This window comes from Salvia hispanica, chromosome 6 (genome assembly GCF_029641045.1).
Source record: "Salvia hispanica isolate PSC_SH4W2 chromosome 6, Shi_PSC_v1, whole genome shotgun sequence".
Taxonomy (NCBI): Eukaryota; Viridiplantae; Streptophyta; class Magnoliopsida; order Lamiales; family Lamiaceae; genus Salvia; species Salvia hispanica.
In genome coordinates, this window is record NC_142697.1 from 546,767 (window position 1) to 567,339 (window position 20,573).

The 20,573-nt window shown below is 37.1% G+C and overlaps 5 protein-coding genes across 5 annotated transcripts; 1 reads left to right on the plus strand and 4 right to left on the minus strand.

The window, feature by feature from the left end:
• Positions 1-20: 20 nt before the first annotated feature.
• On the minus strand, positions 21-4,111 carry LOC125207635 (26S proteasome regulatory subunit 7). Its single transcript, XM_048107058.2, has 10 exons — positions 3,935-4,111; positions 3,079-3,160; positions 2,766-2,857; positions 2,606-2,683; positions 2,327-2,388; positions 1,704-1,848; positions 1,378-1,596; positions 1,103-1,284; positions 583-758; positions 21-489 (listed from the first exon to the last, which is right to left on the minus strand). The coding sequence occupies exons 1-10, from the start codon at positions 4,019-4,021 to the stop codon at positions 332-334; spliced, it is 1,281 nt and encodes a 426-aa protein (XP_047963015.1). The 5' UTR covers positions 4,022-4,111; the 3' UTR covers positions 21-331.
• A 695-nt stretch (positions 4,112-4,806) lies between these two features.
• LOC125203924 (uncharacterized protein C23H3.12c-like) lies at positions 4,807-8,080 on the minus strand. Its single transcript, XM_048102441.2, has 8 exons — positions 7,706-8,080; positions 7,059-7,123; positions 6,623-6,721; positions 6,177-6,224; positions 5,831-5,900; positions 5,653-5,724; positions 5,420-5,548; positions 4,807-5,244 (listed from the first exon to the last, which is right to left on the minus strand). Exons 1-8 carry the CDS (start codon positions 7,898-7,900, stop codon positions 5,101-5,103), a joined length of 822 nt encoding a protein of 273 aa, XP_047958398.1. The 5' UTR covers positions 7,901-8,080; the 3' UTR covers positions 4,807-5,100.
• A 776-nt stretch (positions 8,081-8,856) lies between these two features.
• LOC125203508 (O-fucosyltransferase 36-like) lies at positions 8,857-11,752 on the minus strand. The gene is made up of 3 exons (XM_048101863.2): positions 10,224-11,752; positions 9,884-10,133; positions 8,857-9,475 (listed from the first exon to the last, which is right to left on the minus strand). Exons 1-3 carry the CDS (start codon positions 11,504-11,506, stop codon positions 9,299-9,301), a joined length of 1,710 nt encoding a protein of 569 aa, XP_047957820.1. The 5' UTR covers positions 11,507-11,752; the 3' UTR covers positions 8,857-9,298.
• Positions 11,753-13,821: 2,069 nt separating this feature from the next.
• On the minus strand, positions 13,822-16,963 carry LOC125199288 (putative late blight resistance protein homolog R1B-16). The gene is made up of 2 exons (XM_048097355.2): positions 14,131-16,963; positions 13,822-14,027 (listed from the first exon to the last, which is right to left on the minus strand). The coding sequence occupies exon 1, from the start codon at positions 16,821-16,823 to the stop codon at positions 14,145-14,147; it is 2,679 nt and encodes an 892-aa protein (XP_047953312.2). The 5' UTR covers positions 16,824-16,963; the 3' UTR covers positions 13,822-14,027; positions 14,131-14,144.
• Positions 16,964-18,349: 1,386 nt separating this feature from the next.
• On the plus strand, positions 18,350-20,554 carry LOC125210360 (protein FAR1-RELATED SEQUENCE 5-like). Its single transcript, XM_048109919.2, has one exon. It carries the CDS (start codon positions 18,350-18,352, stop codon positions 20,552-20,554), a length of 2,205 nt encoding a protein of 734 aa, XP_047965876.2.
• The last annotated feature ends 19 nt before the right edge of the window (positions 20,555-20,573 follow it).

Here is a 20,573-nt window from a genome sequence, read left to right on the forward strand (position 1 = left end):
CAGTGCAATAGAGATTCAAATTCAATCCAAAAGTGGCAGAATTTCAGAATAAACTGAATCATGAAGTCTACGAAGCTGCTTTTAGTACAAAATCCACAAAATAAATTCATTTTCATTCTGATAATATTACATGGAAATTAATCAATAAGAGTTCAGTACAGAATGAGCAAAGTTACCAAATGCCAAATACGCTGCTAACAACCTTTTTCAACTGAAATAAAGCCAGAGTTTGCACCTGCGTACCGTTTCAGATTGGCGTCCAAGATCAAAAGCATCTCTACCTCAGCTGTGCATCTGGCACCATAAAGAAAAGCGTAATACGACACAGTGCTTAATTGTAAACCATATACTTGGGTGTTGCACTGAATTTCTGATATCCTTTGATGACTTTGTTGACAGCATCAAGAAAATCTTTCTCAGTCACCGTCTTCCTTCTTGCACGGATAGCGTACATTCCTGCTTCTGTGCACACACTTCTTATGTCGGCGCCTGATTTTAGACAGAGAAGACGATTTAGTATTATCCATGCCATACCATCAAGTTGATTTTGCGTACAATATGCAGCATTGGTTAACAGTTTACCAGTGGAATTTGGGCACAGCCGAGCAAGAAGTTCAAACCGGATGTCCCTCTCACAGTTCATTGTGCGTGTGTGAATCTTGAAAATCTGGGTCCTGCTCTCGAGATCTGGCAGTCCAAATTCGACTTTGCGATCTAGTCGTCCAGGTCGTAAAAGCGCCGGATCAAGGGTATCAGGTCTGCATAAAATGAACACATTAGTTGAAGAGGTGCAACAAATTTATGTAAGCTCGATGATAAAAGACAAGCATATTATGTTCAAATTACGAGTTTTATCGAAGATTCAATCAACAATGCATTAAACTGTAGCTCCTGTCCTTTTTTCTAAAAAAAAATGGCCAGCTTCAGCTTCAATTACTACATAACTAAGACAGAACATGTAATAACTCATCAAATGGATAAGGGATAATGAATCGGTGCAGGCACATCTCCTACAAATTTGAAAGTTGTGCTCCTAGTGCACATGCCAAAAGTCAAACCGACAGTGAAAAAGCTAAAATTTGGAGCAAAATAGACTACCGACCGGTTAGTTGCCATCAGAACTTTAATATTTCCACGAGCATCAAATCCATCGAGCTGATTCACGATTTCAAGCATGGTGCGTTGAACCTCATTGTCTCCACCCACCCCATCATCAAAACGTGCACCTCCAATAGCATCTACTTCATCAAAAAATACAATACAAGCTTTTTTCGAGCGAGCCATCTGCACAGAGGAAAAGAGAAAAGCTACATTAAGTAAATTCCAAGTTAAGATGAAAAATCTGTGAGAAAATTGGTAAAATTTAGGGTATGGCACCTGAAATAGTTCACGAACCATCCGAGCTCCCTCACCAACATATTTCTGAACAAGCTCACTACCAATAACACGGATAAAGCATGCATCGGTTCGATTAGCCACTGCTCTCGCTAGCAGAGTTTTGCCAGTTCCAGGGGGACCATAGCAAAGAACACCTTTTGGAGGATCAATCCCCAGCTTTACAAACTTTTCAGGATGAAGCATAGGCAGCTCAACCACCTGAAGATAACCATTATTATTCACAAATCCAATTAATATTCCAGTTGATAATTTTAACCTTTAACAATAGGTATGAAGACCACATTCCAGCATTACTATAAAACTACCTCTCTCATCTTTTCAATCTGCTCCTTGCATCCTCCAACATCATTATATGTAACATCTGGCTTTTCCTCCACTGTCATCATTGTAACACTTGGATCAATCTTTGGAGGTAAAGGAATCTGAATTTGATATTTATTCCGGTCCACGCTGCAAGAAAAAGGGACTTTAAACTTTACATCACGACAGCAAAACAAACATAAGTAAAAGTCCACACAACCAACAATCAGAATCTCAGGCTTACAACTTTGACTCCAGAAAGATAATTTATAGTATCGTTTATATTCAAATCAACTTATCAATGAAAGTAACAACTGCAGTTTGGTGAATTGAATGAGGAAGTCCAAATCCATCTTGCATCTCTAACATGCAACATATCACTTACGCAATGAAAAAGATAAGAGGAGAAGATAACAGATCCTAAAGAACTGGAATTCACAGATTACACAATGTTCAGAGTCTATGAATAGTTCTTGAGTTTTTCACTGATGAACCCATTCTTAGTGTGAGTTTACATCACACATACAGTTCAGTAAAGAGGCAAATAAACCACGCAAGATATGCGATGCATCTAGGAAATTTGGGACCAGAAAAACAAATTATAGAAAATAAAGATGGAAAAGCTCACCCAACACGCATGCCTTCTTCAATATCAGTAGGTGAAACTTTATCACCAAGTCCCACAACAAACTGCAACGAGAAAAATAACACATGATGAACAAAAGTTAGACCACACAACATTACCAAAAAAAAGTAAAGGCATAATTGTCCATCAAGTACTGGTGTAAGCTACAATACAAGAGAGGTGAGATATAGATAAGGTGGTGTTAACCTATCTCTTAACTTTCCAAGGAAGACAATAAAAGAAATTATTGGGGAAAACCTATGAAAAAGGCAGGTAAAATACCTTGGCAATCTGCTTGACATTTATAACATACTTGGCATCCTCTGTGTTTGGATTGATTATCTTTGTGCATCGTGCAACCTATTCAAGGAAAAAAAACTATATATCATAAGATATGAGTCTAGAGGGATGTATAGTATACTTCGGAATCCAGAAACAAAACCTGAAGAGGCTGTTCCTCCTGCATCATTTGCTTATCAGATACAAGATCCCACTGACTTGGTGCAGCTAAACCAGTGTCCGATTCCTTAATACCTATTATGAATTTAAAAGAGCATATTAGCATCCAAATGAATGTTAACTAGACAAATTAACCAATGGATCAGGCAACCATTCCAGTTCAGTGGTAGCATTCATGGTGTTCATTAATGAATTCTCCACTCCACTCCCACCCCAGCCAAAACAAGGGAGGGAAATAAGAAAAAGAAGCAACTACTAAAGATCCGATCAGTTTTGAATATAGTAAATTTGCATACCACACAAATCATTAATCTTCTTCGCCATCTCCTTGATTTCCTTCTCAGCTTTCTTTATGCTGTTCGAGTAAGGTCCCAAACCCTGTGTATACCAACATATAAAAACTTTAAATAGCCACACCAAATCATACCATGAGTACCATATAAACTCCAATTGCATGACACAACTCCTTACACATTCCAACAAAATCTTGCCCATATGCACAATATAGCCCCCATAAATATAACAAGTTTAAATAATAAGAGAAGGTGAATAAGAAATTATGGTAGCACGATGGAGCATTATCAACACTACTCCTAACCCAACTAATTGTTTCGCCCATGGATCCAATTGCATATGGTGGTTCATCATATTTATGTGACAATGGTTTGTGCAGCTAATCCCTTTATACTAAGTTTGTTGTTTAGAGCTTAGTCAACCTATAAAGAGTTCCCATCCCTTTATACTAAGTTCGTTATTTAGCCAGGAACACTTAACTGTAAGTTTGGTACAATAATATGTAGAAATCTTGTGTTGCTAAGCATTGGTGAGCTAGAATGAGCAAAGGTTCTAAATTATATACTATTGAACAAAAGGATTGCATATTCAATGTAGTATTAAATTTGCAGGACGGTTTCCAATAAAACAATGAAAGATAAAAAAAATGTGAGCGAAATATCTATCAGCTAGTTGAAACCAGTCCGGCCATCAGCTAACTAAATTCATGGAAAACTAAATGAATCCTCGATTCCACAAAAAACATTCATCAGCTAGATCCTATTGCCTCTCAGTCAACAAAAAACAAATCATAAGTCATGGATAGATTGCGTAACATTAGGGTTTATGACAAAATTAACAAGGAAAGGAATAAATTACATAGGTTTTGAGGAGGGCGATATCATCTTCATCGAGAGGCTTAGGGTTCTTCTCGTCCTTGATCTCATCCTCTGGATCGTGCGCCATTTCCCCAAACTCTAATCGAATTTTCCTTCTTCCAAATTTGTTGATTTATGTTTTGGTGAAACTTTTCTTGCAGAAGGAGCTGAGTATTTTTAAGATAATAAAGTAGAAAACAAGTTATTTATAGTCGAATTGATTCATGTGGCTTTGAGGCTGCCCTTTGAATTAGTTAATTAAAAGCCCAATATACTCATTGGGCTTATATGCAGATACGCAGCTAAATTGGTAATTACAATAAGATAGTTACAATAATCACTTATCATCTCCAGGAAAATAGTACTCCCTCCGTTTCGCCATAGTTGAGACGAAACTTTTCGGTACGGAGTTTTAGAAATGAATATTGGGTGTGTTAAATAAATAGATAAAAAAGTAAGAGAGAGGAAAAGGTAGATAGAATAAAGTATAATGTGAATAAAGTAAAGAGAATAAAGTAAGAGAGAGTAAAGTAAGAAAGAGAAAAAAGGTTACCATATATAGAAATGACTCAACTATGAAGAAACTTCTCGAAATGGAAAAATGACTCAACTATGAAGAAACAGGGGGAGTACTAGTAAGTTTGGTAAATATTTCACTTTTAAGCAGAGATTTGAATCGTCACGAGACTCACGACCAAAAAAGAACGGAATTTTATGTAGTTTTATTTCGTGTGTTAAACGGAGAGAGTAAAGCAAGAGAGAGGGAATAAAGTATAGATAAAAGTATTTCCATTTTTAGTAATGGATCATCTTGGCTGAGACAAACCATAAAGGAAAGTGAGTCATCTTTAGTGGAGACGAGGGAGTAGTAAATGAGAAAACAGCAAATGTGAAGTTACATTTCTTAAGTTAAGTACATAACAATGTACTGGTAAATCACAATTCTGCATCTGTCCCAAAATTAAGGATTCATGATCCCAGATTCTAGCCTCTTGCACCATTTGCCTTAATGGGCAATTTTTATTGCTTTTTTCCACGACAAACATATACAGATTTGCTCGGATTCTAACCAATAAAAACAAAGGTTAACTAGCCAAAAAATCCCCAAGAATGAATGGAATTCACTAAACTGGAAAAGCAGCTGAAGAAACTAACTAAAACTGATGACTAAACTGAATCGATGTATTTCTTCACATCTGCAACATTAAGATGGTATTTCTGGCAAATCTTTGATATCGCACATTCGCTCAGACAACTGTCATCATCCTTGTTTTGGATAAGCTTTTCCAGCTCCTCCGAAGGCTGAAAAACCTAAGCATGGTAAAGAAATATCCCGAGGCAATTAGTTAGTGAAACCTAATAAGACGTTATTAACTTGCACATCTTAGTTATAGAGTGATGAACACATCAATAATGAAACAGATCAATTCAATGGCTGGTAAATATTCATTCTAAGATGTGGAGGCAAGTTGGAAAAGATGCTTACGAATAGCGAGGTCGTCGAATTTTCACTATTTTTATCTTGTGAGGAACTATCTTCGCTTTTGGCTGTCTGATCAGAATGATTGGGCTGATAGGAGGCATCAGTGACTAAGTGCATCAGCTTTTCACTTCCCTGAAAGGGGAATAAAAGTTGTAAGCTAAAGGGTGTGTACCGATGCTTTTAAAGAGCATCAGAAAGTTGTGATTTTGACAAAATGTTTTCTGATGATTCCATGCCTGTGATGCTCTCCAGTGAGAATAGGCGCGGAATGAGATCCAAAAGAATGGGATGTTAGGCAAAGGAAGAACCTGCATATGATTACCACATATTTAATCAAAAGGATCGACTTATTGTATTGAGCAGAGGAAATAGAGCACAAGAAAAAAACAATTTTATTTTGGTGCAGTGACATACCATGAAAACTGATGTCAAAGGCACCATTATGGCTGAGCAGTAGAAGTATTTCGTATGAATAACAGATCCCCTGGTAAGCATGTTACACATTTTATTCGAAATGATGAATGTTTATGGGGTTGATGTTTCCCAGAAAGATCACTGCCTCATCAAATGATAACACATGGGGAAGCAAGAAAAATAATGATGAAACCAATATGTTATGGCATGCTAAACATTCATGATATTCATGCCTTGGAAAAATAAAGACAAAGTACAGTATGAGATATAATTCTACTCCATAATTAAAAATAGATAACTATATTCAAGCTTGCAAAAAGTATCACATAAGATTCAATAAAGTTACCTGTACGCTAGATGTCGGAGTCTTCGGCGAACAAGTCTTGGATTCAAACTGTCACATGTAGAAAATAAATCGCAAGGAAACAAATTATATCACAACTGCATAGCATATTAACCTTCTAATATAGTAGTACTAATTTTTTTCCCATAATTCTTATGGTTGCTTTAATTTTTAAATTTTAAAAATTGCTAGATAGCATTCTTCTATCATTTTATGAAGCGGGTAGCAGTATGCACGAAAGAAAATGTGCTTTGGAGTATGCAGTTATGCACCAAATCACCAATACTAAGTGAAAGTGGATTGTACGAGATTAACATTTACTATTCTCCTGCAATATAAATTTGCACTTTCTTTTTATCTTAGTTTTAGGCTGGCATCAGAAATATGTAAAGTATTGTGGGATATTGACTAGAGATGTCATGATTATACATGAAATAGAATCAGATTACCTCGATGGATACACGATATCCACTCTATTAATCTCCTTTGGAATAGATTTAAAGAAGATTTCTGACGGCTTCACACGTGACAACAACTTCACTCCAAGCCTACATGTTAGAACAATCAGGTAAAATTATAGTAAATGGTAATGAGAACATGTTTTCCCCGTTCCACAGACTATAGATTAAAGAACTAGTGAACTACACAAAAACCCCCTCCATCCCATTAATAATGTCTCAAAAGGCTCCAAAAACGGAGATCAAGGAATGCAGCATTTGTGGCTATAAATGAAAGACCCTCACTTGTAAGACAATTTAAAGGACTTTTTGGGTTTGAGACATAAATTGAACAACCCAAAAATAATACTAGGACAGAATAGTTCATAACAAATCACAAACTCAAACAAAAAAGACCAGGAACAATATCATGTTCATCCATATATACCCATGAATTTTATTCTTCAAAGTTCCTTGGGGCGCCTTCTCCAGCTTAGTCCAGGCTCCATTCATCTATATATTATCAATGCTAACAGTTAGATGAACACACTCAAAACATTAATTAATCCATTCACACTTCATATAACTTTTACTACAAAAATTGGCTCTAGTTAGAGATGTCAGATGTGTTAAGTTAATTCCTAACAAACAAATACTGCATCTATGATTTGATGTATGTTGACAAACTTTTTACACTTACTCAATGAAAACAACACTATCCAGTGGAGAAGATGGCATATATCCTACTCAAAATACAGGAACAAAGTAGAAAGACATCCATTTAATCAGTAACATAACAAAACAAAGCCAATCAATCACAACTCAGACACCCACAGGCACAATGCTTTAATCACATTACTCACTAGCAATCCACGCATGATCACATTTTAATCACCCACGAGCCCTAGAAACACCAATTGCGCAATAAACTACGCAGCAACAAGTAACAAAATCCGCTTAATCAAGTGTAAATCAGCGCAAATAACTAATTCCAAACAAAACAAAATCCAAATGCCTTCAGCTAGCTGCACATTTACGACGGCACAGATAAAACTGCAACAAAAATAAACACAATCATTCAGCTAATGAGGAGACCTTGTTTGCGAAGAAATCAACGGCGAGCTCAACTTTCGAGTCCTCGGAGGGCTTACTGCTGGAGAGCTTGTTCCAGAGCTCCATTACTGTCGAAGGAGCGGTGGATGACTGGGCGGCGGCGGCCGACGGATCAATCGATCGGCTGAAACACCAATTCCTTCCTCTGATCGGAAACACCACAACTTTAGCCCTCATTTTGAAATTCTACGATGAATAAATAGAATGAATCGTAGAATCAAGAGCTGTTTGCTGTTTGAGAAGGAACTCGAGAAGATAAATGGAATCTGAAAACGAAAATGTATGGAAATTACAACATAGAGCGGCGGCGATGTTTAGAAATTGTGTTTCAGAGCTAAATGAGTGCTTAAATTATCAGAAATTGAAGTAGTAAAAATATAATAAATGAGTGCTATATCCACTTGGACTCCATTTATACCTTTTTACAACTACATAAATTTTTAAATTTTCATTATACCTTATTTTTGAACTGTGAAATTGTTGGTTGAGATTTGAGAACTTATTTGAGTTCAATTTAATTCATTACAAATACACAATGATGAATATAACTTTAAAGAAATACTCCCTCCGTTCGCCATTTGGAGTCCCATTCATGGGTGGCACGAGTTTTAAGAAATGTTAAGAAAAGTGGATGTAAAAAAGTCAGTGGAATAGAAGTCCTACTTATATATATTAGTTTTAAATGAAATGTGAGTGAAATGAGTTAGTGGAAGGTGGGACCCTTTTATCATTTATGGTAAATGGTAAAAGTGAACCGGGATTCCTATTCGCGGAAGGACTAAAATGGTAAAACGAGACTTCTCTTCGTGGACGGAGGGAGTAGTAAGATTTAAAACTCAATTGATGTTTTAGTGCGATGAATAAATCTTTGACTCTTATTTTATTTTGATTTGTCCTAAAATAAATCTCCACTTAATCTTTAAATATCAATTTATTAAGCTATCGTGCCAAGAAGAAACGTCACAAGGCTATGCATTTTGGGGACGGCCCGTGTCCATCGAGCCAGTCCAACATTTTCAAAATCAAAACACACCAAACTATCGAATTGGACTGAGTTTGACAGCTCTAGTTATAATTGATGAATCTTTACGCATCCAAACGATAAAGCATAGATAGTCGATAAACGCGTCATCTAACAAAAGTCACCAAATATTTTTATAACATCGACAAAAACCTTGTTCGCGAGGGATATTCAACATCGCCAGTATAGCACATAAGCTGAACTACTGTATACAACTCAACACAACACAACAAACAGACACCAACTAAGCTAACTTTCTCAAGAAACTATGGAGAACAAAACTACAAGTCAAAATTTCTGGCTGAAGCTCTTATTACATATGGAACAAGATAAATCAGGTATGATCTAATTTACACCATCAATTCACATGTCCAAACAAATACGTGGCAGGATCCAGGGGTCGTTAGCCATCTCCTTCAGTTTCCCATGGCAGTGGATTCCACGAAAAAATATAAAGATTAAGCAGTTTAAGCAAGTAGATAGTAGGGTGAGACTCAACTTCATAAGGAGCACCAGTATCTTCATGAGGAGAGGTGAATGTACAAGATTCAAGGTCACTCATCTTCTGCGATGAAGTTTGGAAGTTCACCCTGGCACAAGTACTCGTCACATTGTGATGCTGAGCCCCAGTCCTTGCGGAGGCGTAGAATATCATCAGTGAAAGTGGATCCGGAAGATCCAATGAAGACTGATGAAAGAGCGCAAATAGTCTTGTCCAGCATTGCCTCAACCTTCACACAATGAAATTTTCTAGGTTTAGATATATTTATTCAGACAGTAGTATTTCAAAGATTCTGTGATATCTCAGTTATAAATCGAAAGTTGGTTTGATTATTTAACCATCCTTCAATGATTATTTAACCATCCTTCAAACCTATCAATTCAATCTCATCCACCACACAAAAGCCCTAAATGGTATTCCACCCTCTAGACGATGTCATGCATAACCACGCGGTGGAGTGGTTGATGCTGACCCAAAACAAAAGTGTATAGCTAGTTCTAACTATCTATGAAATGTTCTAGTCATGTATAGATTCAAGATCAAGTGCCTATTTATTGATTCTTAAGAGATAACCAATTGCTAAGAGCTACTAATGGAATGAGAAAAGATTCAAGAACCAAGAAGAAATTAGGCCCACCTGAGAATCCCCCTCAAGTCCGTGTCTGTATAATAAAGCATCCCATTTTTCAGCTGAATTGCGAGCTGGTCTCTGAACAAGCGGTACAGTCTTCCCGTTCAAGACAACAAGTGACTGAAGTAAACCAGTTTCACTTTCTGCAGCGTCTGTAGAGAGATATATCACTGGAGTACTAGCCCTCTCAACAACTCGATTGATGCACTCAGCAGCTTGCGGAACAGGATAGAAGCAGCTTGGTTGTTTGGCATTGCTGAGAAACCATTAAGAAATTCATGTTACACATCACATAGAATCACAGGATAACATTTAGCAATGCCTGAAAAGATTAGGTAAAAAGTACCAGAATTTTAAGAAGCCATGGCGCCGGAAATGAAGAGCCACAAAGTCTTTTCCCAAGAATGTCTGTATGAAACGTTGAGCAGTGAGCAAAATAAGCCTACTCGGCTCAATCAGAGTCTTACATTTATGTGCAATCGGACCTCCTGGCTGCATCACCCAATCTCTCTCGACATCAGCAAAGAACACATCTCCGATTGCAATGACATCACTGTCCGAAGAAAACTTTGCCAAAACATCCTGTACTGTCCTCTGTTTTGGCTTCTTAACATCCTCCTTCCAGACAGCTTCAACCTTACTCAAAGAGACCCCCGACCCCTTCAACTTCTTCACACGCTCATCATCCATAAAACACGGCTGTGGCAACGAGAAATAACACATAAACTTGTCTACATGCAAATGGTTCTTCTTGCTCTCTGCAAACTCCTCAAATGTCACCACGACTTTCTTTCCCAAGCACTTATTAATGTGATCAATATCCAGCACGCGGTGGAACTCATAATCAACCTTTGAACTCGGGATCACCAAAATCCGGTTCAACAAAGCCGCAAAGAACATATGCTTCTCCAAACAGATCAAATGATTCGACATTTGGCCAGATACACAAATAGCAAACAAATACTTGTTTGATTTCGGGTTCCACTCTATTGTCTTCCTATCTCCCAACCTCTGATCCACCTTCTTGCACCTAGCCCAATCAGACAAACTCGAATCCGTGTAATTTGCAGACAAATCCACAGAACTCTCACCCTCATGAGCTGACAATAGAGTCCCCTGAACTTGCCTATTCAACGAAATTTGGCCAAAAACTCGCGACTTCAAGTCTTCCAACACCCCAATATCCTTACCAGAGTTCAAATCCACCGAATTACTATTATTTACCAAGCTAAAATTCGATCCACCAATCAATGTAGTATAATTCCACATCTTAACAAGCTCAATTTCCTGCTGCTTAAGCAAATACAAAGCACGTAACTCAGACTCACGCATTCGATCAGCCAACAAGCCATTACCCCCAATACCCCTAATCGACGGCACACGCATCCGGAACACATTCTTCAAATCGGTGGTCAAAAACACTATCAAAATCACCACCGGCAGAGAAATCGCGAGAATGTACCTCTTATTGAATCTGCGCGCGGCGCCGGAGACTCTGCTCCTCAATTCGCCGTCGATTCCGAAAGCCGAGCGGTGATCGGGCGACTTCACGGCGTCGTTCGGCCTCGCATTTTGCAGAATCAGATTCTCGCGATCCTCCTCTTCGTCCGACAGCTCCCTCTCCATCATTAAATCGAGTAAATGCGGCTGGAGAAGCAGCAATTAGGCTTGTGTGTTTGTTTCTGAGTGAGCTCCGGCTGTGTGGATCTCTTCTGCAATGGTGGGAGGGTTTTGAAGAGAGAGCAATGGGTGTTAGGTTGGGAGGGATTGGAAGAGTGAGAAGGAAGGGAAGAAGCCACAACTAATTCTGCATCATTGGTTGTTGATCGGAAAAGAACATCGTCGGTGGAAAGTGACCTGCGACCGGATCTGCCAGCTGCAACATGACCCGCTTTATATGGGCTTTATTTTCCTTTCTTGGCCCAAATTTGGGATTTGGTCCGGCCCATTTATATAGCTGAATGCCCGTGAGGATTAAAGTGTAGAACACTTCAATTTTTGTACAACCAATGAATTTATTTCTCTTTCTTGTATGTTTGCATGTAAATGCAGTTCAACATACTTCATCCGTCCCCTAAAAATAAAAACTTTAGAATGACACAAATTTTAAAGCAAAATCAATAAAGTAAAAAAGAGATAGAAAGAAAAGTGTATCACTGAAAAATAGGTTCCACCTCATTAGTAGAAAGAAATTTCCTTCCATCGAAAGTTTCTATTTTTAGCGGGAGTGGGGAGGGGCTAAAGCCCTTATTCATATTATTTTTTTAATATTTTTCTACTTATATTTTTTTTTAATTTAATTCAATTTAGTGTAAACTTTTATATAAAAGCCCCTACAAATAATCTAAATTACACAAAAATATACTTAAAATTAATATTTAGAAATCTCAGCCCCTATTTAACAAATATTTATGCGTCCGCCACTAGCAAGAATATAATTTTCAAGTAATCACTCAATAACAGATTTAGTAGCCCGATCGACGGCTTTTCTTGCGTATACACTTTTGTAGCTCATTATGATGACTAGCTTGTCAAATAATCCGCGATTGAATTAGTCTGGTGATACATGTGCCTCACCACCGTAGATCAATTCCTATCACAAATGCCCCAAATTAGAATCTATACATGCAATTATGAAATCTAATACATAATCCCTTCGTCTACAAACAATTGACAAAGTTGTAAACGGTACGAATTTTAATGTATAGTTGATAAAGTAAGAGAAAGTGAGTGAAAAATGTGGTGAAAGTAGTGTTAGTGGGTTGTGGGGTCCACATTTAGAATAATGTGAATGGTTGGTATTTGGTTTAAAACTTTCTATTTTTAGAATTAGTCTAATTTTAGTGGACGGTCCAAAAAATGGTAAAACTTGTAAATTTTTTGCGGACGGAGGTAGTATAAGTATATCGACTTACAAAGATCACTCCATAAATATAATTTGTACTTAAAGCCCGAGTCACAATTTTCCAACAATTTTAGAGAATTTTCATTGATCTTTCTATATTAAAAAATAAATTAGAAACTCACCCAAAAAAATAAAAAAAATAAATTAGAAGTTGTTTTTAGGTATATAATTGATTTTGATGCCCATTTCATGAAATCATATCAATTTTATTTGACAATAGCTCGAGCAATTTCTGTAGCAGAGAAAATAAATACTCCAGTCACTCGTCCATGCAAAATAGTCTTCCTTGGTAGTGGACATTATGAGTGGACATTATGAGTTTAGTACAAATTTGGTAAAATAAAAAAGAGATTTAGAAAAGAGGGGAATGAAGTCAGTGGAAAATAGGTGCGAATAAGCTTACCATAAATACATATAGAGTAATTTAATGGACGGTTCAAAATGTATACTACTCCTTCTCTCCCGGCTAAGATGACATATTTCTTAGCCGGCATGGGATTTTAGGAGTTAGTATTAGTTAATGTGTTTAATTGGAGAGAGAAAGATGGGTGGAAGTATTAAAATAGAGAGAGAAAAATATGAATATTTTTACAGGGATGGGAAAAAATGGTTGAGTGTATTAATTGGAGAGAGAAAGTTTCCAAAAAAAGAAATGTGTCATCTTAGCTGGGACAAACTAAAAAGAAAAACGTGTCATCTTAAGTGGGACGGAAGGAGTATAAAAAAACATGTCCATAGACAATATTACATATAGACATGTTGCATGTATATGTATAGAGTAATTTGGTAAAACAAATTGAATGTTTTGCCATATACTGAACCAATACTAGCTTCATAAACCAAAGTCTGAACATTGATTAAAAATGGTGTGAGCTTTTTCTATATGAAAATTCCTAAACCTGTTTTCAATAAATCACAACCATTTGCAACAGCCTGAGTGGGGAATCACAAAATATACAAACCAATAATTTTTTATTTGAAACAAATTTAAGCAAATAAACTAGCCAACTGGTAGCAACAAAATGGACTCTATGGTAAATAAGAGTTACAAAACCAATTGAACTAGCAAACATGCTCAAACAGTAATTGCAAAGAAAAACCACGCTCAAAATAGAACGCAACGAAAATATTTCAAAACAGAACACAACGAAAATCAGTCTAGGAATATGGGCCAAGAACTACTTCCGACATAAGCGGCCAGCGGCCTCATCAGTCCATGAACAAAGAGAGAGAGAGAGATTACATCTGCAGAGCCTCATTACCCCAATATTTTCCGTTTATATATGTTTACCTAGAAACTGAAAAGGAAACCAATGTACCATCAAATGCATTGTAACAGCCTCATTACCTCCATGTTTCAGACTAAAAATAGTCTATCTCAACTTGAAAGTTGGGGCCTGCGAGGCTCCACCTTAATGCTTGGTTGTTGCTGTTGTTGAAGAGCACAGCTCGAACTTGTATTTCATCTTGCTCCTCTGCTATTGTCTTGGAAGACTGCACCACTGATTCGCTGCAATATTCCAAGTGAATTGATTGCATCGTTGGTATTTCACCAATTTCACTAGGGATCTCCAATTTTTTTATTGCGTAAAGACGAAGTTTCTCAAGGCATGGAATGTGAGAGCTATCTGTTATCCAGGATACCAAATGACACCATTTCAGTTCCAAGTATTTGAGGCTTGGGAACTGTTCTTCACTTGTTTCCCACATGCCATTTTGGAAACCAGCTCGTTCCAATTTAAGCTTCTGAAGAAGAGGTAATGCACCTATCATTTCAAGATTCTTTCCAGTCAATTCCCAACTGGAGATGTGTGATCCCAAGCTCAACTTCTTAAGACTGTGTGGAAAGGTATCCAAGCTCCAACGAGGTTCATAAAACCGACAGGACTCGAGTTTAACCATATGCCTAAGATTTCCAAGTTCAATATTAAATGCTGTCAATTTCTTTATATTGGGGATAGAAATAATACGAAATTTCAGATCAACTCCTTTGAGCGTTTGTAGATTTTTCATGACGACCGGACGAGGATATTTCATATATATATCTCCTTTGTGGAACTCAATATGCTTAAGTTGAGTCATCCTCAAAATATATGATACATCAACCCTTGTAGAATGAAAAATAATAAGTGTTTGTAGATTCCAGAGAAAACTCATTGAAGAAGGTATTTTAGACACCCTCTGAACTCCAACAGCAAGATACCTTGAGTTCACAAACTGGAACAAATCATCAAACGAATAATTGTGGCTTCCACATCTATCTGTATCAAAAGCTTTCAATGTTCTCAGCAGTCTTGACTCGGGCATCAGAACAACTTCATCACAATGACTTAAAAGTGTACGAGCAAGCGGCATAGATTGTAGGGCATCACGAACCTCGTCCTTTGAAGTGCCTCCAGGAATAACAACACAACGTTGCCTATTTAAGGCCTCAGACTTATGTTGCCCTGTCACGTAATAAAAGCCCTCTTTCCCAGCTTCTCTGCAACAAAGGTCTCTCAATAGATCATGAACTTTGCAACGCTTTATGTTTCCAGTCGACCCCAACTGATGAATTAGAATGAGATTTCTATCAACTAGCTCATTTAAGTACTCTTTTGCGCTCGTTTCCAAGCTTTTCCCACTTTGTGGTCTTAGAAACCCTTCCGAAACCCACAACTTGACGAGTGTTGAGACACGAACTGCACGGTCTTCATCAAACACTCCCATGTATAGAAAACATGGCTTCAAATACACTGGCAAATGACTGTAGCTTAGTTTTAGAATTTTCAAGCAAAAATCTTCATCAGCCGAATTCACTACCGAACTTGAGTTTGTTCTTATCGATTCCCAACATTCTTTAGTGTGTTCCATTTTTTTCAAAAGGCCTCCCACCACCACAATTGCTAAAGGAAGTCCTCTACAATTCTCTACAATTTTCTTCCCAATTTTCTTCAATTCTAGTGGACAACTTTCCTCCCCAAACACAGAGTTGGAGAATAGATCCCAGCTACTAACTTCATCTAAGAACTTCAATTCAAGACAATAATTGTTGTTCAATTGAGAACTCAACTGCAATTGCCTAGTCGTCACCACTATGCGACTACCATTCCAATTATCAGGAAAGAAATTTTGCATCTTATCCCATGCATCAACACTCCACATATCATCAATAACAATTAAAAACCTTCTATTGAATAAATATTTGTGGAGTGCTAATCCTACTTCATCTTCACTCATTTCACTCATTTCTTCCTTGCTTTTTTTGTTTGCTTGAGAAAACAGCTCACAAAGAAGTTCTCTTGTGTCAAAATTTTGAGAAATTGTAACCCATGCACGAATATCAAAATGCTCCTTAATATAAGGATGTGCATAAACATGTTTAGCGAGAGTGGTCTTACCAATCCCTCCCATCCCTACAATAGGGATGGCTTGGAGTCGGCGATCGTCTACTCCGTTGGTGAGCTTGTCCATGATTTCACGTGATGCATCACCAAACCCCACCATGATTGAAGATCTTGACGAACCACCAGATGTTGAGACACTTCTTTGGTGCTGAGCTTCGGACACAGATATCTTCATCGTCTCCTTCTTGACCAAATCCATGTCTTTTATCACTTTCTTCAAACATCGATAAAGATTATCAACATAACTGATTTTCCTGTCATGATTTATGGGTTTCATTAGACATCCAAAGTAATTGGACCACATGAGCGGTTTACTTTGAGTGCTGGAGCCAGCAGAAGTACTGGTTTCTCCTCTCGAGTGTATTCGTCCATGATAAGCTCCACTGGATTTGCGCAGCTTGATCATGTCCACAATATGGTACTCAATTACATCTTGGGCTGCATATGCTGCTTCTGCAATACGAATCTCCAACGGATCGGCTTCGTTTGTGTCGGAAACAGGGGAATTATAGGTTTCAAGAAATTGTTGCAAGGAGGTAACAGTTTGAGAGAGGGATTGAAGTTGATGTTGGTGGATAGAAATTGGAGGGGACGGATGATGCTTGATATCATCTAAGATATGCATGAGCGAAGTCAGTGCAGCATAAGCAGCCATGGTCGATCTGTAACTGGTGTAGTTCAGGTTTGTTGAGAAGAAATGTTGGCCACAGTATAATATGAAAAAGGTGTGTGGTTACTGCTGGCTACTGCTGTTTCTCCCTTCTACATTGCCGACAACCAAGACATGTACGTGGCCCTACAGTATAAAGTGATGTGAGAAGAAGACCATTGTTACAAAGAAGAATTTTTTAAGTCCAATTGGTGGACCCCTATTAGTAAATCTATTTGTGTTCACAAATCACTTTACGTTCACACACATACATATAATTTCACAAGCCACGATTAGCCCTTAGTGAAATGGAAATTTAACCCTTAAAGAAAGAAAATGGAATATGTTCAATCAAACCCCACCGTGATGGAAGATATCTCAGCGAACAACCACAAGAAATATAGGAATCAAATCAAGGGACTGGATCCTCTGCAATGGAGAGAAAACACAGCACCGTGCTGTGCCTTGAAACAGCGCCGCTTTGCCTCTTTCTTGCTTCTTTTTCATTCTTTTTCTACATTACCGTTCCATATTTATTATTTTGCCTTATACTAATAGTTTAGGGCTTAGGGATTCCTTATAATCAGAATTAAAATAACGGCGCCTTCTTCTTTTTTGTATATTTCTTTTCTTCCTCTTTTATATTTCTATTTCTTTAATAATTACATTTGTAAATTAGTTATTTTATTATATGTTTGTAACAAAGAAACAAAAACTGGTTAATAATACTCCAATCTGCATAATGGACTAATATTTTTTCAATATAAAAAAACTAAACTAAGCCAAAATTGAATAAAAATACTAATAATTATGGAATTAAGACTGAAATAATTGGTCAGTTCATTAATTAAGTGTTCAAATAAATAGTTATATTTTTTACTAAACACTTAATTTAATTTAGTTATATCACTTCGGAGGATATCCAATAAATATTGTAAACATGAGATCCGTTCTGCTGCCCACCTTTTGTGAGCGTAGTGTGAGCGACACTATTCCACGTAGGAGAGAGTCCAAAAATTTAGTTCTTTCTGGTTTGGATTCTATTCTCTCCCTACGCATTATAATATATCTAAATTGATTCAATATTTTAGGCTTAGATTTGTTTTCCTTTTTTATTTCTTTTTATACTTATACAAATCTATTCGACCTATTTTATGAAAAATTATACCCTTCACATGTTTCCTCTATCAGAATTTTTGAAGTATCCTCTCTTCCTCTCTGGACTCTCTACCGAGTTGCATCAAATTTGGTCAGGTAATATTTTAGTCTATTTGCCTTATGTTTATTCAATGTAGGGAAATTATAGATTTTGTAGTTAAAAAGTTTGGTCTCTGGAGAAATTTAGTAAAACAACTACTGTGTTGCATAAGTTTTTAGTTCAGAAACTAATTAAACGACATACATGATGTTGCAAATACTAAATCAACCATTAATCTTTAGTTTTATTTAGGTTCTAGTATTGTCTGCTACTTATTTTTTTTATATATATTAATGTTTTTGTAAATTTATTTTTTAGTCTAAGGAGTGAAAATATGAATGATGAACTGCATATTCCTCAAACTGCGAATGATCGAAAGCCAGAAATTGGAATGAAATTTGCATCAATAGATGATGCGTTTGAATTCTACAACCAATATGCACGTGAAGCTGGTTTTAGTGCAAGAATAAGCAATAGCAAAAAGAATAAGATGACAAATGAAGTTGTTTGGAAACAATTTGTATGCTTTAAAGCTGGCCAAACTGATGAAGCCCGCTCAAAAAATCGAGCATCGTCGAGTGGTGGCCCGATCAAGAAAAGAGCTCGTGGTGAAGTTAGAACTGATTGTAAGGCAAAGATCTCCATTGTCAAACAACAAACTGGACCCTATTGGAGTATTAGCTTATTCACTGAAGGTCATAATCATGACCTTTCTACTCCTTCAAAGGTGCATTTACTCCGTTCACACCGTAGTGTCTCTGCTGCGAAGAGAGTGTTGACACAACAATTTTCAGAAGCTAATATACCGACTTGTCAGCAAATGCAACTAATGGAGATAGAGCATGGGGGGCCTGAAAGTGTAGGTTGCACTGAAAGAGATATCAGGAATCTCGAGAGAGATATGAGGGATGAACAGAAGGGGATCGATGCCGAAACTTTGGTAGAATTCTTCACATCTGAAAAGGAGAAAAATTCATCATTTTTCTTTGACTATGAGATAGATTCAGATAATAGGTTCAAAAGATGTTTTTGGGCAGATCATAAATCAAGAAGTGCTTATAGTATATTCGGTGATGTTGTTGTTTTTGATTCTACCTATAATACTAATAAGTACGGAATGATTTTTACACCGTTCGTAGGAGTAAATCATCATCATCAAACAATTGTTTTTGGCTGTGGATTTCTAAGTGACGAGAAGACCGAATCATATTTGTGGCTGCTTAATAAGTTCATGGAAGCTATGCCAACAGGTGCACCGAAAGCAATCATCACTGATCAAGATCCTTCTATGACGAAAGCACTTGCACAAGTTTTGCCGCAAACAGTACACCGTTATTGTTTGTGGCACATATTGAATAAATTTTCGGACAAGATTTCAGCAGTGACTTTCCGAGAGCATTATCAGAGCATAAAAAATGTTATAAAAAATTCTACTTCTCCTGAGGATTTCGAGCATGGTTGGAAAGATGTTATTAGATCTGCTAACTTAGAGCAAAATAGTTGGATCTTGTTGATGTATGAATTGCGGCATAAGTGGGTTCCGGCATACTTTAGTCATGTATTTTTTGCTGGGATGTCAAGTAGTCAGAGATCTGAGAGTTCACATTCATTTTTCAAAAAGTATGTCTCTCACAAGAACTCATTGATGGATTTTATCACTCGATTCAACCGAGCACTAAGACACCAAAGACATAATGAGTTAGTTGCTGATCATATTGACATGAATGAGCATCCCAAAATCAAAACAAATTGGCCGATGGAAACGCAAATGGTTAAAGTGTACACGAAGAAAAAATGGACGGAGTTTCAAGATGAAATGAGTCAAAGTCATGGTTACTTTGTGGAGCATACCACTACAAGAGATGATATCATGATTTACAATGTGGTAAGTTTTCAAAGTTCCTCCTCAAAACCAAGGCAACTCATGCATGATAGACAAAGAGATCATATATCTTGTAGTTGTGGAAAATTCGAGTTTGATGGCATTCCGTGCAGACACATGCTAGCTTTCTTCCGCATTAGCCAAATATTTGAACTACCTGAGAAGTATATACTCAAAAGATGGACGCAAGAAGCAAAGATTGGTGTTGTTTATGCACTAGATGATGAAAATACCAATGATGATCCAACAAGACTTTTGATGACACGACGCTCCAAATTATCCTATAAGGCTTCAATATTGATTGATTATGCATCTTTGAGTGATGAGGGGACAAAGTTTTTGAATGAACAACTTGATTCCTTACATGGCAAAATCAAAGAGATGGGTGCTAGTTCAACCACTGTGCCCAGTAGTCAAACAAGGAAGAACTCAGATAAACCCAGAAATATTGGCGATCCTTCTAATATAAGAACAAAGGGATGCGGTAAAAGAATGTTATCGTCAAAAGAGAAGTCAACTTCAAAGGCTAGAGCTTGTCATGGATGTGGACTAAGTGGAGTATCACATGACAAACGTAATTGTCCAAAATTGCATGACTGGTACGTGAATATATCGTTGTTGAATTTTATCATTTATATTTTATGGTTGTTTTGGTAATCAATCAATTTAACTTTAC